This window comes from Paramisgurnus dabryanus, chromosome 11, assembly GCF_030506205.2.
Source record: "Paramisgurnus dabryanus chromosome 11, PD_genome_1.1, whole genome shotgun sequence".
NCBI classification, from domain to species: Eukaryota; Metazoa; Chordata; class Actinopteri; order Cypriniformes; family Cobitidae; genus Paramisgurnus; species Paramisgurnus dabryanus.
The window spans coordinates 7395656-7412823 of record NC_133347.1 but is presented as its reverse complement, the minus strand read 5'-3'; the positions used below and the strand labels follow the sequence as shown (position 1 = coordinate 7412823).

The 17168-nt window shown below is 37.5% G+C and overlaps 1 protein-coding gene across 1 annotated transcript in view; it reads left to right on the top strand.

Annotated features, from left to right (window-relative positions):
* The first annotated feature begins 201 nt into the window (after nucleotides 1-201).
* Nucleotides 202-17168, top strand: part of kcnn1b (potassium intermediate/small conductance calcium-activated channel, subfamily N, member 1b) — a 54588-nt gene continuing 37621 nt past the window's right edge. The window contains exons 1-2 of the mRNA XM_065248396.2: nucleotides 202-1304; nucleotides 10024-10476. Of these exons, the coding sequence (XP_065104468.1) occupies nucleotides 402-1304; nucleotides 10024-10476 (1356 nt within the window). The 5' untranslated portion in view covers nucleotides 202-401. The remainder of the gene's footprint in view (nucleotides 1305-10023; nucleotides 10477-17168) is intronic.

Here is a 17168-nt window from a genome sequence, read left to right as displayed (position 1 = left end):
TTCATGACTGTCAGACCATCAGATGGATTCAGTGCCGCATCTTCATAAGGATTACTATATTACATTTATCGTAATGGTCAAGATAAAGATAGAGTTCTCTTTACAGGACGCTATAATCGTGAGGACAATTCACCCCCTCCGAACTGAAAGCCTCATCTAATGGGATGCTCCATCAGGATTTTAGTATTTCAGTTCATTGGTCTTCACTACAGGGGATTGAACCAGCAGGATTTGTGTCAGCAACTTTTAGGCCATCATCTGTACAGTAGTAGATAGACACACACTATGCACTTTGACAGAAAGTACTGTGCGTTCTTGCTCTGCATCTTGGTGAGCTCATTCATATAATCACTTTGACTGTCACATGAGGGCGGCGCTCCCTGTAACGCCCCGGTGACGCGATGAGGCTGGTCTTGGTCAAACCCACCAATGAAACGGGCCTTTTGGACTCCACCGGTGCCACACGCAGCGAAAGGGCGCCGGATCATTGCAACGCAAAGCGGCAGTCGCAATCCGCCGCAGGTGAGGGGGGGATGCAGCATCGACACCCGGGAGCTGTCCATCAGCACCACCATCACGCGGGCGCCCAGAGCAGCGCTGCCACCACACCGACCACCCCTCCGCCGCCCCTAAACCATCAGAACCAAGCCGGTCCATTCAACCAGTCCGACCTGCAATGGGGCGGTCAGACAGCAGCACCACCACCACCAGTGAAAAAACAGTCAAGTCTCGAGGACTGTTGTTGTAAACACTCCCTAACTCGCCAGCAGAGCACCACGCACGCGGAGAGGTTCGACTCCCCCCGCAACCAGTGTCGGGAGACGGGAAATCCGCGGCACGGCGCGTGGTGCGCTCACCATCACTGCAGGAAACATTCCTCGCGCGTTTGCGGATCGCATCCACAGGTGTCGCAGAACCCGCAGGCGAACCTGCAGCCGAGCGAGAACCCGCAGCTGCAGGTTCAGCAGCAGCGGCTGGTGAGGAGCAGCCTGCCCAGCTGCTGCGCGCGGGGATCCGGGGAGCTTCAAAGTCAGCAGCCGTTCGCGCTGCTGCTGCACCAGCAGCAACAACAACAACAGCTGCAACAGGCGCGCGGAGCCCATGCGGAATGGCAACGGCGGTTCCTTGACAACGACAGTCAGAGATCAGGCGAGCGACAGTGCCGTCACGCCCGCGCGTTCACGCCTGATAGATGTCAGGAAGACTCGGTTTCACCGCGGAGTAAAAGCAGCCCTATCAGCCCGCTGTCATCCGACAGTCGCTTGGGGCTCGAGGAGAGTAAACGCAGACACGAAGGGCACAAGGTAAAATCGCACATGCTTACTAATAAGTGTGCATAGACGGACTGCGCATACGTCAGACGCAAATATGCACCGTTTATGCGCGCGCTCTGTGAAGTTGATGCTTAACAGGTGGCCAATTTTTATCAATGTGCCCTAATGCGCAGGCATCGGCTCGCGAGAAGACGCGAGCTGTACTGTGAAGTCATGCTTGCCAAATCACTTGCCGTTTTAGCGCGCAATTTCGATAAGATAGATGCATAAGGACGCTAGACATATTGTGTTTTTTTTTGTGTGTGTTAACATCGGAAGCATGCGAACAGTCGGGGAGTGCTTTCAACAGGCTGTACATGTTTCCCATAATGGCGTTTCGAGAGCTCTCATAGTACTGTAAGTCATCTCTGCATTCATTCATTCCTTCATTTATATCATGTGTCTCATGAAAATGTAATCTTAGTATGCAGGATTTGTGTACTTCATTATTCGAGTATCTATCTATCTATCTATCTATCTATCTATCTATCTATCTATCTATCTATCTATCTATCTATCTATCTATCTATCTATCTATCTATCTATCTATCTATCTATCTATCTATCTATCTATCTATCTATCTACGTATGCATCTATCTAAGTTGTATTAATTTCTTTATTCATCTGTTGTGTCTCATCATTAATATGTAGTAGTATGTCTTAGTATGCACTTTATTATCCGAGTCACACCTTACAAATGTTTTTTATGTAATAGATCTCTCTGTCTGTCTATCTATCACAAAGCATCTTTTGAAAATAAATCCCAGAGAGAACCACAGGGCCGAAAAGGCAAATCACTTTCACTCATTCCTTAAGGAAAGGCCGATCCTGTTTTTGCCTCACTGTTCCATTTTCAGCCCATGTAAGCTGCGGGAAAACCCCCTTGAGTGACACTAACATGTACTTCAGGCCTGTTTAATTCATGGCGGGTTAGACTAGCCAGAGGGGAAAGACACTATCAGTTTAGTTCACAGTACACAGCAGATGGGGGTTTGCTGCATCACCACTCTCATCTCTTAAAATCCCCCATAATGCTTTATGTGGTTGGCTGCATTGAAAAAGTTTACTGTGTGACATTTGCCTAATTTTAATTTATGGAATCGTTAACTAAATGTACAGTTCAGAGTCAGCTGATGAGTGATTGCGGTAAGGAAAATAACCCCTGGAAACGCATTTGTTTGTACAAGTCTCCCGAAAACCATATTTATGCAAAATTCTCACCACAGGGGGTGTAATTGTGTAAATATTTACACAGGGAGTTACACAGCGAAGCATCTGGATTGTGCATGATAGGTAAAGTGAGCACTGGGATGCGCCCTGGATGTTGCGGGGATGACTGGTTCAGTATGAGCGGACATGCGGATGCTGTTTTTTTGCAGCAGCTGTTCTGCTTCTTAATCAAGTGTAATTTGTAGAGAGTATAATTGGTTGAGATCTCTTGTCTCTGTGTATATTTGAACTGAAACCGCCTTCAGCAATGCCTGTGTCTGTTTATTGGTACCATGTCAGGCTGTGTCAAACCAGTACTTGGCGAGTACTTGTTTTTAGTTGTTAGAGCAGTGGTTCTCAAACTTTTCCTGCATGCGGCCCCCCTTGAGGACTGTGCATCCCTTCGCGGCCCCCCAAAGAAAATATTCTAAAACTTACAATTTTAATCAAACAAAACATATTAAATTATACAATGTAGTGCTGTTGGTTAGCATCCTTACTTTTCTGATCTTTAATAACACAGAATTCATGATAAATTAATGTCATAAAATGTAGTGCCCCCTGGCACTATTATAACCACTGCATTAGAGCATTGCATTAGCAGCGTAACAGGTTGCAAGTTCAAACCAAAGGAACGCAGATACTGATCAAATGCGTAGCTTTAAGTCACTTTGAATAAAAGCATCTGCCAAATGCATTCATGTAAATGTAAGATTATGTACTTATAGGCAGCATCTTGAATTATTAACATTAGCAGCTAAAAGAATAATTCATCCAGAAATATAAATTCTGTCATCATTTAATAACAGTTTTATTATAAAGCCATGAATCGCTTTCTTTCTTGGAACAATAAAGACGACGTTAGGCAGAATGTGCAAACTGATATCCTCAGTCCATTAACTGTAATTGCAAAGATTTTTTTTTACACAATAATCTCTTCTAAGTCTCTAGAGTTTCACACATTTTCAGATCTTTACATAAAACTCAACTGAGACCTCCATTAAGTGTCCTGACTTACAAAAAACAAGGTTTTACAAATAAGTGTTACTTTTGGGAAGTTGATGACTAAGTACATTTATATTAACGCATCTGGTGAACACTTACAGTACATTCAAGGTAAACATTTTATCAGTACAGTATGTGCATGTGTTCCATGGGATCGGACATGCAACCTTGAAACACTCATTTCAGCCTTTAATGTGCGTTTAATCTGTTTTAAATGTGGAACGTGAGAAAAACAAATAGATTTGTAATTTTGAGAGTGACAGCGACAGCTTGAGACCATTAAAGGGATAGTTCACCCAAAAATGAAAATAATGTCATTAATGACTCACCCTCATGTCATTCCAAACTCGTAAGACCTCCGTTCATCTTCGGAAAACAGTTTTAAATGTTTTAGATTTAGTCCGAGAGCTTGTTGACCCTTCATTGAAAATCTATGTACGGTATACTGTCCATGTCCAGAAAGGTAATAAAAACATCATCAAAGTAGTCCATGTGACATCAGTGGGTCAGTTAGAATGTGTTGAAGCATCGAAAATACATTTTGGTCCAAAAATAATAAAAATTACGACTTTATTCAGCATTGTCTTCTCTTCTGGTTCTGTTGTGAACTGTATGCACGAGACTGAAGTAACGTGACTGCAGTGACGTGGCTGACGTGTTATCTGGTGCGCCCCAGTTTTTTTTTGTGCGCCCGAGCTTCGTTTACAATCTGAGGGACACGCTGTAAGTTTGAAAAAAAACCACTTTGCAAACATGTCTGAGGATAACACGTCATCCGCGTCACTGCAGTCACTGACTTTAGTCTCGTGCACAACAGAACTGGAAGTGAAGACAATGCTGAATAAAGTCGTGTTTTTTGTTAATTTTGGACCAAAATTTATTTTTGATGCTTCAACACATTCTAACTGACCCACTGATGTCACATGGACTACTTTGATGATGTTTTTATTACCTTTCTGAACATGGACAGTATACCGTACATAGATTTTCAATGAAGGGTCAACAAGCTCTCGGACTAAATCTAAAACATCTTAAACTGTGTTCTGAAGATGAACGGAGATCTACAAGTTTGGAACGACATGGGGGTGAGTCATTAATGACATTATTTCTACTAACCCTTTAATTGACCATTTTTCTGACAGTGTACATTGATAGGGCAGTGTTATCCCAGACCTAAATATAAGCACAACCTCAAACCTCTATAATATTCAGGGCTCAATTGAAAAAAAAACATCATATGGTAAGAAAGCCTTTAATTGTAAGTGATAGGTCACCCAGGATTTCTTGTACTTGACTACAGGTCCCTACTAATGTGTGTGGCCCATTTTCATCTTGAATACTGTCCAGGCCTTGACATGAGTGTTGTCTAGGTGAGGACTTCTGGGTGTAAATATCGCATTTTGATAGTGGAAAGCTAGCAGTTAGAAAGGAAAACGTTGAATAGCAGAATCTATAATCAGCTTTCGAGTCGGCTGCAGACGTTTCATTACAGAGAGAAACCAGAAGAATGGAGTCTGATGGCACATCTGAATGAGTGCAATTCAATGTCAAAATAGATTTGCTAAATTGGATTTGTACGGGCCAAAGAGAAGGGAATGGGAAGGCAGGGAAGGGTGACGTCTAAGGGCCCTTAAGCTTTGACGCACACAGAGGAGAATATTGGTCAATACAAAAATTAGTGGAATGTGAAATTGTGAGGTTGGGAAAATAAAAGTGCTGTTGCAGGAATGGTACTTAGTCTGTTGCATGGAAATCGACACTATGTGGGATACACAGAGATGAGTAGATGTTCTTTTTTGAATAATATGCACTGGTGTCATTGTTTTATTTAGCTTTTTCAAATGGTTGTATTTTTAATTAGTTTAATGTCATGGTACTCATTATTTTGGATCACAAGATGTTACAGGCCATAACAATCTAATATTTTCTCTGAAAAGTTTCTTTTGTAGCCGAAAATCATGAACAATCCTGTTATCCTAATTAGTCACTGTCAGTTTTGTTACTGTCAGACTTTTAACCTGTATGCGAGGGTCCACGTACTGTACACGCGCCGGCGGATTTAAAAAAAACCCTGCGTACATTGTAGGTCATGTATGTGCGTACAGGAGAATGTATTATTTAATATGTAGCCCAGGAAATGCATTGCATTTTGTCACAATGCGCATGCGTCGAGCGTCTGTGTACACGTATGAGCCAAATAAACTATACTTTGCAAGGCTGTGCGTTCGACTGTGCACGTTTTTTTGCCTACATTAAATTAAAGGAATAGTCTACTCATTTTCAATATTAAAATATGTTATTACCTTAACTAAGAACTGTTGAATCATCCCTCTATCATCTGTGTGTGTGCACGTAAGCGCTGGAGCGCGCTGCGACGCTACGATAGCATTTAGCTTAGCCCCATTCATTCAATGCTGCCATTTAGAGATAAAGTTAGAAGTGACCAAACACATCAACGTTTTTCCTATTTAAGACGAGTAGTTATACGAGCAAGTTTGGTGGTACAAAATAAAACATAGCGCTTTTCTAAGCCGATTTAATAGAGGAACTATATTGTATGGCGTAATAGCACTTTTGGGAGTACTTCGACTCGCCTGAAAAGTCCGCTCCCCTTCTCACCCTCATAATGGGAGAGGGAGGGTGTTACTGCGCCGAGTCGAAGTACTCCCAAAAGTGCTATTACGCCATAAAATATAGTTACTCTTTTAAATCCGCTTAGAAAAGCGCTATGTTTTATTTTGTACCACCAAACTTGCTCGTATAACTACTCGTCTTAAATAGGAAAAACGTTGATGTGTTTGGTCACTTCTAACTTTATCTCTAAATGGTACCATTGAATGAATGGGGCTAAGCTAAATGCTATCGTAGCGTCGCAGCGCGCTCCAGCGCTTACGTGCACACACACAGATGATAGAGGGATGATTCAACAGTTCTTAGTTAGACTATTCCTTTAACAGCCTATACTTTGGGCTTAAAGGTGTTGTGTCTAAATTTTAGAAGCATCTAGTGGTGAGATTGCGAATTGCAACCAACAGCTCACCCACAATTTCAAAATGTTGCCTCAGGACAAACATGTCGTCGCCCGAGACGACGTATGGACGAAATGCGCTCTGTAGAACAGTTTGTCCGTTTAGGGCTACTGTAGAAACATGACTGTGACTTCCATATAAGGGGACCCATGATGTATGTAGATAAAATGTATGTAGAAAATTAAACTAAGGTAATAAAAACAATACAGTTTATTATGTAAGGTCTTTATACCCCAATGATAAGATAGTTATGTATTCTATATTATATTGAATTTCTGTCAAGAGATGCTTCTGAAACTTACACAATGCACCTTTAACAGTGTTGACAGTCATGTATGTATGTATGTGTGTTTGTGTGTGTGTGTGTGTGTGTGTGTGTGTGTGAGAGAGAGCGAGAGAGAGAGAGAGAGAGAGAGAGAGAGAGAGAGAGAGAGAGAGAGAGAGAGAGAGAGAGAGAGAGAGAGAGAGAGATGTGTATGTTGTGTATGACCGTCAGTTCTGTTACATACTGTCAACACTGTTATACCTTGGTAACAAAATTTGACAGTAACAGACAGTGCCGCTGATGCCCAAAAGGGTGCCCTAAGCGGACTTTTACTGCCGTACCCCCTTTAGTTAAAAAAAAACTACAAAATCACACACAACTACAGTGTGTGTGAGAATAAAAATTTATTAAAAGGCTATTGTTCAAATGAAAACATTTATATAATTTATAATTGTATTTTGACAGCAACACGAACTACATTTATACAAATATGCACACTGCATAAAATGACTTTCTTACTTAGTATTTTTGTCTTGTTTTCAGTAAAAATATCTAAAAATTCTTAAATTAAGATGTATTTTCTTGATGAGTAAAATGGCCTAAGAAAATAAGTTTAGGTTTTAGACCAAAAATATCAAATTGAAGTGATTTTGTGCATAAAACAAGCAAAAAAATCTGCCAATGGGGTAAGCAAAAAAAATCTTTTTTCATAAACACTAAATTCAAGAAAAATTAAAGAAAAATTAGCTTACCCCATTTTTTTCTTAGGTCATTTTGCTCATCAACACTGCAAAAAATAATATTCAAGAAAAAAATTATTAGGATTTTTTTCTTGTTTTCAGTAAAAATATCTAAAAGATTCTTAAATTACGATGATTTTTCTTGATGGGCCTAACGACCCAAGAAAATAAGTCTAGTTTTTAGACCAAAAATATCAAATTTAAGTGATTTTGTGCATAAAACAAGCAAATAAATCTGCCAATGGGGTAAGCAAATTTATCTTGAATTTTTCTTGAATTTAGTGTTTAAGAAAAATATTCAAGATTTTTTTGCTTACCCCATTGCATTGGCAGATTTTTTTGCTTGTTTTATGCACAAAATCACTTAAATTTGATATTTTTGGTCTAAAAACTATACGTATTTTTTATTGCGTTGTTTTGCTCATCAAGAAAACACATCTTAATTTAATTTTTTTACTGAAAACAAGACAAAAATACTAAGAACATTTTTTTCTTGAAATTTTTTTTTGCAGTGAAGAAAAAGCATCTTAATTTACATTTTTTTAGATATTTTTACTGAAAACAAGACAAAAATACTAAGAATTTTTTTTCTTGAAAATAATTTTTGCAGTGTAGCCTATATTTCTGCATCTGTACCTGTGTAGCTAATGAACTTCATCTTAATCTATTGTGACAACGCTAATCTTTCATGTCAATATTTTAGAGAATTGCTAAATGTCTTGTAAGTAAATTAATAGTCAGCTTTAAGTAAACAGCATATCTATTAGCAAAATAAGCAAAAGTTGGTATGTATGGTTAAATTTGTTAATTCAAATAATAAATAAGGGCATAGATCCTTTTTACAAAACAACAAATGTAATAAGCATACATATCTTTTCCATGCTTCAAAATGCAACAATGTCATTTAAACAATTGAAGTTACATGATGATATGAATTGGTACATACTATTTAAATTACGCAGATGAGTTGATAATCATAGCAACCAAAGCTATAAATTTTCACAGGCTTGTGAACTGACCTGAAAGTGATGCACAGGTTTTATTTTGAACTATTCTTTTCCATTTGAAGACAGAATTCTGTCTTCACGGACATAGCTGTCCATCAATTGTGACGTGTGTTAGTGTGCAAACGGATGAAGTACTCAAACTACTGCGAGAGCAGACTACTCCGAATGCTTTCTAATCGCTCTCGCAGTACTTTTCTGCGCAGCACCATCGAACACACATTTGATCATCTGTAGTCAGGTGGCGGCGTGGCAAAGATGCATGCGGTTATGACGCGTCACATAATCTACTTACTCACCGCTAAATGCTTTATATAACTTCATGTAGCTTGTATGTATGTTGTTGTGATTCATATTTATACAGAATGAAACGTTTTTATTTTTTTAAGCAACCGAGATGGGGCCCCCGGGGGAGTTGGTGCCCTACGCAAACTGCGTACTCTGCGTATAGGGAGCTGCGGTAACAGAATTGACATTACATCAACTGTATGTCAACAATCGTGTTATTTCTTACTCTTTGTGTTCTATTTATAAAATGTGTTTGATCCAAAGTTGATAGTTAAAGTAGTAAACATAAGGAGAATGTCAAGATTTCAAGGAACAGATTTTAGCATTGTACCTTAAAGTTCACAGAAAGAAACACTATGACACAAATGACTGCCGGTTCCCTCAGGCACTGATAGAAAAAGGATCTCATTTTGGCAAGTGGCACACTGTTGGCATTGGAGAAAGTAAAAATTTTGACAGCAGCTTTGCTATGTACTGCAATCGAGCTCACTGGAGCTCTTTCATCTGAGACACAGTCAATAATTCGGTGCGGTTTCATTATGTCTATTGCTCCATTTTGTATTTTAAAATAGCAGACACGGGTAATACAAGGACAGCAGAAATATTACTTCAAACTTAATTAGCCTGTACTGTACTTCAGAGCATTTTTGTTTTTTAGTATCCAGCAAGCAATTTTGTGTTTAAATGACAAACACAACCCAGACGTCTAGGCTAAAACAAGGCAACATTTGGGCTGTCAGTAAAAATTTAGGACGTCTAACCAAAGCCGTTATTTTGGCAATAATTACAACATTCAGGGCTATTTTCGCTACTCATATCCGGACTGTATTGGGTCTATAGTAGACAGAGAAATTACGTTATTGCTTGCTGGGTAACAAAAAAAAAACTTTTTAAAATGAGCACTTGTTGAACTTATTAAAAAAAAAAGAAAGACATTTAAATTTTTTACGGTGTGACTTACCTCAGATAAAATAACCGGTTACACAGATCTTTTTCTTACATCTTGCCACAAAATCCTGCATTTATAAATGTCTGCATTTATAATGTAATTATATAACAAAACATCCTTTAAATTCTTATTGTAGTGAACTGGCAGTCCTGTCAGCCTGTACATAAACTCTAGGACACAAAATGCAACGCTAAAATCTATATCTTCTTGTTTCTGGCAGGTGAATGCGAACGCCAACAGGGTGAGCCATGCTGGATCGCGGCCTTCGCTGTCCCAAAGTGGCTCACATTATCCTCAGATAGCCATGAACAGCTGCAAGTACAATGGAGGTTTAGTCAGACCACTCAGCAGTCTGGGGGCGTCCCGGAGGAACCTGGCCGAGCTGGACTCAGAAACGCAGCCTTTACAAACCCTACACACGTCTGGCCTGGAGGTGGTGGTGTCAAAAGGGAACAGAGACGACCCAAGTAAGCAGTCCACTGAGAATCTGGTGGGACCGCGACCTTGCACCGCCCCACATAAGAAGAACAGGGACATCGGATATAAGCTCGGGCACCGGAGGGTGCTGTTCGAGAAACGCAAGCGCCTTAGTGACTACGCCCTGATTTTTGGGATGTTTGGGATTGTCGTAATGGTGACAGAGACCGAACTCTCCTGGGGAGTTTACACAAAGGTAAAAGTTCAAGAGTTGGAGGAGACTGGAGGTCTCAAATTCACTTTGATTCAAGTTAGGACAGCAAGATATACACTGTAAAATATAAGCCGGATCGACATAAAAAAATAACTTGAATTGGTAACACACAATAGTTATATAGTTTTCAATTTTTTAATCTATTTTCTTATTATTCAAATAGATTTAAACTTTTAACATATTGAGCGTAATTTAGCAAGTTATCGCATATAACATTTCCCGTTAATACCGTGGATCCCTAATTCAAGTTTATTTCTATAAATTTGCTTTGTTGCAACGCACCTTTACATTAAGGGAATAATTCACCCAAAAATGAAAATTCTGTCATCATTTACTCACTCTCATGTTGTTACAAACCTGTATAAATTTCTTTGTTTTGATGAACACAAAGGAAGATATTTTGGTGAATGTTTGTAAACCATAAACGGTTTGGGGCTCAATATCTTCCTTTTGTGTTCATCAGGAAAAATACATTTATACAGGTTTGTAACAACATGAGAACAAGAAAATAATTACAGAATTTTAATTTTGGGGGTTAACTATCCCCTTAAAGTCACAATGAAACTGAAATGAAAACGATAATCTTTTTTTGAATATTGTGGTATATTTTACAAATGACTTATCTGTGAGCTTCATTATTTAAAAAAAATTATAAAATAATTTCTTTTTAAACAAAAAATGCAAATCTTTTCCCCTTCTCTTTACTTTCGGTAATATCCACCTGTTTCTTAATGTAAATGTTGGCGCCGCCATCTTTGAGCTTTCCATTTTATGACTTCCGGTGAGCCACTAAAGCTAATGGTAGTCTATTGCGAAGGACACAAGTGTGCCGTTTTGACTGGCTGTTTAATGTTTATTATGAACTCCAGGAAGACTGACATAATTTGTGCAGTTAGGGGTTGCCATAATAGTTAATACAAATGCAGTAAATCTCTACAAAACATTTTTTTCTAACCATAATCCATGCACAAGAACTGAATGTGTATGTGGCGCACATGCACTCATGATCTGTATTTACAAAACCATCCAGTAAAACCTTTAATAAAAAACTGCAAGTAAACAATAAATACAATAATTGGCAAAAACAACTAATATTATGCTTATTTATTTATTCTGCTTATGTTTATAATAGTTTGTAATGTGTTTGCGCATACTTTTGTTATGTTTTAAATAAAAAAGCAAATACTAAAGTAAGCAAATAATTTCATAAGCTCATGTCTCTACCTGGTGCGTAAAAAGTGATGTAATAATGTCTTCATAAAACGAAAACAATACTCAATACATGTAGTAGTTTAATATGTTTATTATGGTTTGTTGAAATAACTTACAATGTGTTGAATGAGAAAAATGCTGCTGACTGTGTCGGACCGCGTGAAGCTCGACGTGTCGCCATAAACAAGCCATAAACAAATATTGTTGTTTAAGATAACCTCACACCAGTTGTGACTGTTTTAAACCAGCCCCTGAAAGTTAAAAACACAAAGTCTTGGTAAAATCCATGTAAAAACTCTCGACTGACTTTCCCATTGTTAACTCTTTCACTGCCAGCGTTTTTAAAAAAAGTTGCAAGCCAGCGCCAGCTTTGTTCATGATTTTCACAAAAGTTGAATGTCTTCCAGAAAATGTTCTTCTTCAAATATATAAACATACAATATACCAAATGAAAGAACAGACCCTCTGCTTTCAAACAACAACAACAAAAAAAAACGTTTTATCCTACCTTCAGTGGTTCTTTTGTAATCAGCTTTTGAATATGGGTAGGTTTCTGCAAAAACACCACATTTTGAGCAAAAAGCAGAGATAATTCAATTTTTGTGACGGACTTTTCATAGAGTTCCCATTCAGAGCGATCTTTAAAACAGACACGGACATGCAGCAGCTTGCCATAGGGTAGCGATAAGCAAACGCAACGCGACCCAATTTCCAACAATCCAACCATTTCTCAATGGTCGAATTCAAGTTCAGTCTTTCCTTTTTTTGTCATTTCAGAAGCCGTTTCACTCAGATATACGTCACCACGGGGAAATAAGACAATAGCTACTTCCATTTCATGGCGACTTTAAATACACCTTATTAAATAAAGTACAGACATAGGGGAAGTAAAAAAGTTATGAAGATATACATAATACACCGGATTATTGCTAGATAACAACAGGGTTTTGCTGGTCTGACTAATGTGACTAGAACTTCATGCACCCGTATGTAAAACAATGCAATGGATAACAAAATATTGCATGTAGACTTCCAATAGATTAGCTTTAAACGTCTTATTTCATCTTTAATGCTTTGATTCATACCATGCAATTACATTCTGCGGCAGTTTGATGTCTGGGATTGATCTGTTTATGGCCATTTAAAGACACAACAGCATAAATTCATCTTTGACCTAATGGAAAGAGGCATCAGAGAGCATTAATCAGATCAGTGAGCGCCCCATAACACACTCTTACCAATTACATTGTCATTTTATATGTAAGAATCTGCACTCTTCTAATCCGCAGGTATTGATTTTATTCAAAAGACTGGAATAGATCTGACGAGACAATAAACATTGCGCTTAATTATATTGTTAATAAATTATTTAAAATCCCTAATGACCGTAGCTATATTAAAAGCCTCAAATCACAAAAGAAAATCAAAAGTTCAAGTTCAAGTGCTTTACATAAACAGCAAGCCAAACAAAATATATAAGTCATAAGTATGCACGGGTTTATTTGTAGCAGTAGTCAACAAAACATGGTATATGGGTCAAAATAATAAATTTTCTATGCAAAAAAGATATTAAGTGAAAATATTTTATACATTTTCTATGTACATTTTTAAAATGTATTTATCATTAGTCAATGGGTCAATGACGTGATATTAATTATTTTGTGTCCGTATGGATACATTAAATGTAAAAGGGTTAAAATTTCAAAATAAGTTTGCAGATTACTTGCATACATTCTCTTTTTTGAGAACCAAGTCTAAAATGTCTGGTTTTATTTCATTTTGAAAGAATATTTGGGGGATAATCTGTGGCGTGTTTACCATTTTGGGGGCCCTAAGCAAAGTCCAAGGACCTGGGGCCCCCCATGCCCCAACATTAAGAAAAAAATTCTTGGTTTAAAAATACAAATAGTGCCCATTGTCTTATTCAAAAGAATAAAGAATCATTATCTGTCAAAAACATAAAGGTCTTGGTTTTACCGCAGTGGTTTCCAAACTTTTTCCAAAAGGCCTCCCTTTTGTACAGAAAAATATTTTTAAGCCTATCTCAGATATATCCTTTGCTGGCAAATTCCTTATAAGATGTATTTAAAATGATGTAATTAATACAGTACTGCAACTTCAGTGTGTGATCTTAAAAAAAAAAATAAGAAAAAAGCGGAATGCTTACCACGCAGACTTTTTATAACTCTGCAATCATTAAATAAAAAATCATTAAATAAGTTAACCGCTTGTGGACAGTAGGGAGCCCCCCAAGCCCGTGGGGCCCCAAGCAATTGCGTGGTTTGCGTGGTGGGTAAACACGCCACTGGGGATAATTGCAAAAATGGCAATGTGGTGTAACCGGTCAATTGGTGTAACTAGTATTTTTTTTTAATTAAAATAAAAATATAAATATATTCATAAAAAATGTGGAATAAAATATAATCATCTAGTAAGTGTAATATGATTTTTTTGTCAAAGATTATTTAGAAAACAGAGCTGTTTTCAGCATATGTCAGGACAAATATTACAAAAGCATATTCAAATTTATATTTAGAACTAACTAATAAAATGATTTTTTTATGATGATGATTATGCTTACATGCCATCAATGTGGATAACATATTTAATATTTCTCATTCTTTGGCACAGTTGGCGGTTACACAATTTGACATTTTCAGGTCCATTAAGTCTTTTTATTGCATAAAATAAACATAAGTGCATTAAAATAAACCTGATGCATGCTTTTAAAACAAGTTTTATATAATAATAATAATTTCTTATCTTGCCAAACCGTTTTTGTCTCTCATATGGAAAACTTTAAAAGCGATTTAAAAAAAAATGCACCCTATGATTCCAGAGTTTCAAAAAGTTGTATCTTGGCCAAATATTGTCCTATCCTAACAAACCATACATCAATGGAAAGCTTATTTATTCGGGAGCTAAGTAATGTATAGATTTATATAAAAAGCGAAGAATTTAAAAATCTATTATCTGGTGAAAAATGTAAGAATTAAAATAAAAAAAGAAATCAACCACGTGCAAGGTTTTTAATCCGTGATAACATTCATGTGTCTTTTATCTTTTCTAGTAAATTTTAGAGACATTGTATTATTAAGCTCTTACCTTAGTTCATTCTCTGATTGTGAGGTTAATTATAACCAAAGACCAATTACGAGTCATTCTATAGGTGACATTTCAGCACTTGACAAACGGATAGCGACTCTTAAGTAGAACTTAAAGCACGCTGCGTGCGATTGTATTAAAGTACATCTTTGGGAAACGCACATGAAAGAATAACGAACGTTTGTTACAGTATGTGGAAACGCAGCCCTGATCTCATAGGAATTCATATGTTTTTTACAAGTTTGCTAATTCGTATGAATTACAATAAACAATAGTGAAACCCCTCCCCTAACCCCAACAACACAAAAACAGTACAAAAACGTATGAATGTGAATAATAATACGAATTTAGCTACCTAAATGTGTGATTCTGATATGTTCACACACAATAGTGGCAAACTCTTTCTACAAATGCGTTGTGGATTAAAATGCTTTCGCTCACAAAGACGCCAATGTGCATTGGCGCTATTTAATAGTTTATGCAGCACAATAAAATTGTCCTGTTCCTAAATATCTGCTGTACAACTGTCATGAGGATGTGTCATTTTACTATAGTGAATCTCTCTTGGCCTGAGTGAATTGCTGGCCCTGCAGGTAGTAAAACAGTCTCTGGAGTGGAGGTTTTTAAAGTTCTTCTGAAGCAGTCCAATGTCTTAGCCAGCACATTATGTTCCAATGTTTCAGCAAAATCAGACAGGTTTAATGAGCTCCAATTGCACTGATCTTATAATGAGGAATGTCATCCGGATAGAAAGAACAAGATCAAAGACTAAAGGGAAGAAAATAAGTGAGAGATGATCTGCTGTCAGTTGCTTTTCTTGATTGTCTGGGAAGAAGTAAATGCTAAACACGGGTACTTCTAATGCATTAAAATATTTGTATTGACTAGGGGTGTCACGATTCTCCAAATCCCCGATTTGATTACATTTTCGATTCTAAGGTCACGATTCGATTCAACTCTCGATTTTTACTCTTTTTTTTGAAAGACAAAAAATGCTATGCCATTAATATTTATTAATATTATTATTATAGTTTCACATTAACATTCACATTGCATGCTTTTCCTCGAATGGGGGTTTGTGGGCTTCACTTTACGCGAGAGAGTAGAGAGAGGATTCCTTCTTGCACGCACAAGGACTTACTGCGCGCGTCTTGGACGAGGATCTGAAATAAGTCCAGCGTGTCATAGCTGCGCTTCTCTCTGTCTCACGTGCACGCGCTCTCGCATCTGTCCGAAGTCTAAACAAAAACTAAAGTAGTTTCATTACGTATTTGTTCAGTTTTATGTGTTTCATGCGAGCTGAGGCAAACTAACCCTTTTGTTTAAAATATAATCCGTTGTATCTTGGAGCTTCTCTCTGTCCGAAGTCAGATCAGTAGGTAGTAATCCTGTTCATGATATGCATTTCAAGGAGTTGTAGCAATACATCCCTCGTGTTTAAAATATAAATCTCTGTGAGCTTTTTCCCCCCGCTTCGATCGGACGTGACATGGGGGCGTGGCAGAATCGACGATCCCATTTTTTAATTCGAAGTTCGAGGTTGTGACTTAATTTCGATCGATTTCGATTTAAAATCGAAATCGTGACACCCTTAGTATTGACTGTCTAATTCATTACGATGGCATAAAATAATGTGATTAAACATACAAAAAAATTCATTACCTCATCCATGAACATAAGTATAAACATTATATTGTGCAATGTAAACAAATATACAGCGGGGAATATAAGTATTCGCATTTTTATCAGTAGGGGGATTTCTAAGTGAGCATTAAAACAAAATTTCCACCAGATGTAGCCATCAAGCCAAATATTGAAGTCATACAAAGAAATCAGAACATTTAAGTATACAAGTTGAGTCATAATAAATAAAGTGAAATGACACAGGGATAAGTATTGAACATATGAAGAGAACAAGGTGCAAAATGGCATATATATATATAATTGTAAGAGGACAGAATCTTATTGCACATTTAGTAGCCTATACTGTTAGTGTATAATCCTTATATTGCACAAACATGAAGCTTATGATATTATTGTTAGATATGACCAAAGAAACTAAAGGATTTGTTGGCCTATTGTACCTCTGAAATTTTGAATGGCTTTTATAGCATATTTTCATTTATGAGTAAAACAAAGGACTATATGGGTGTCGCGCAGCTGTGGGTATGTTTTAGATGTGTCAATCACATCGTTTGAGTTGTGTCACTCTTAAAGGCAAGGTGCATGATTTAAAAAAAAAAAAAACATTTTGGAAAAGGGAGTCGGGCAGAGTACCAAAACACACTTGTAGCCAATCAACAGAAAGGGGCGTGTCTAGTAAATGACATTGTTACCTGGATTGCATATGTGTGGGG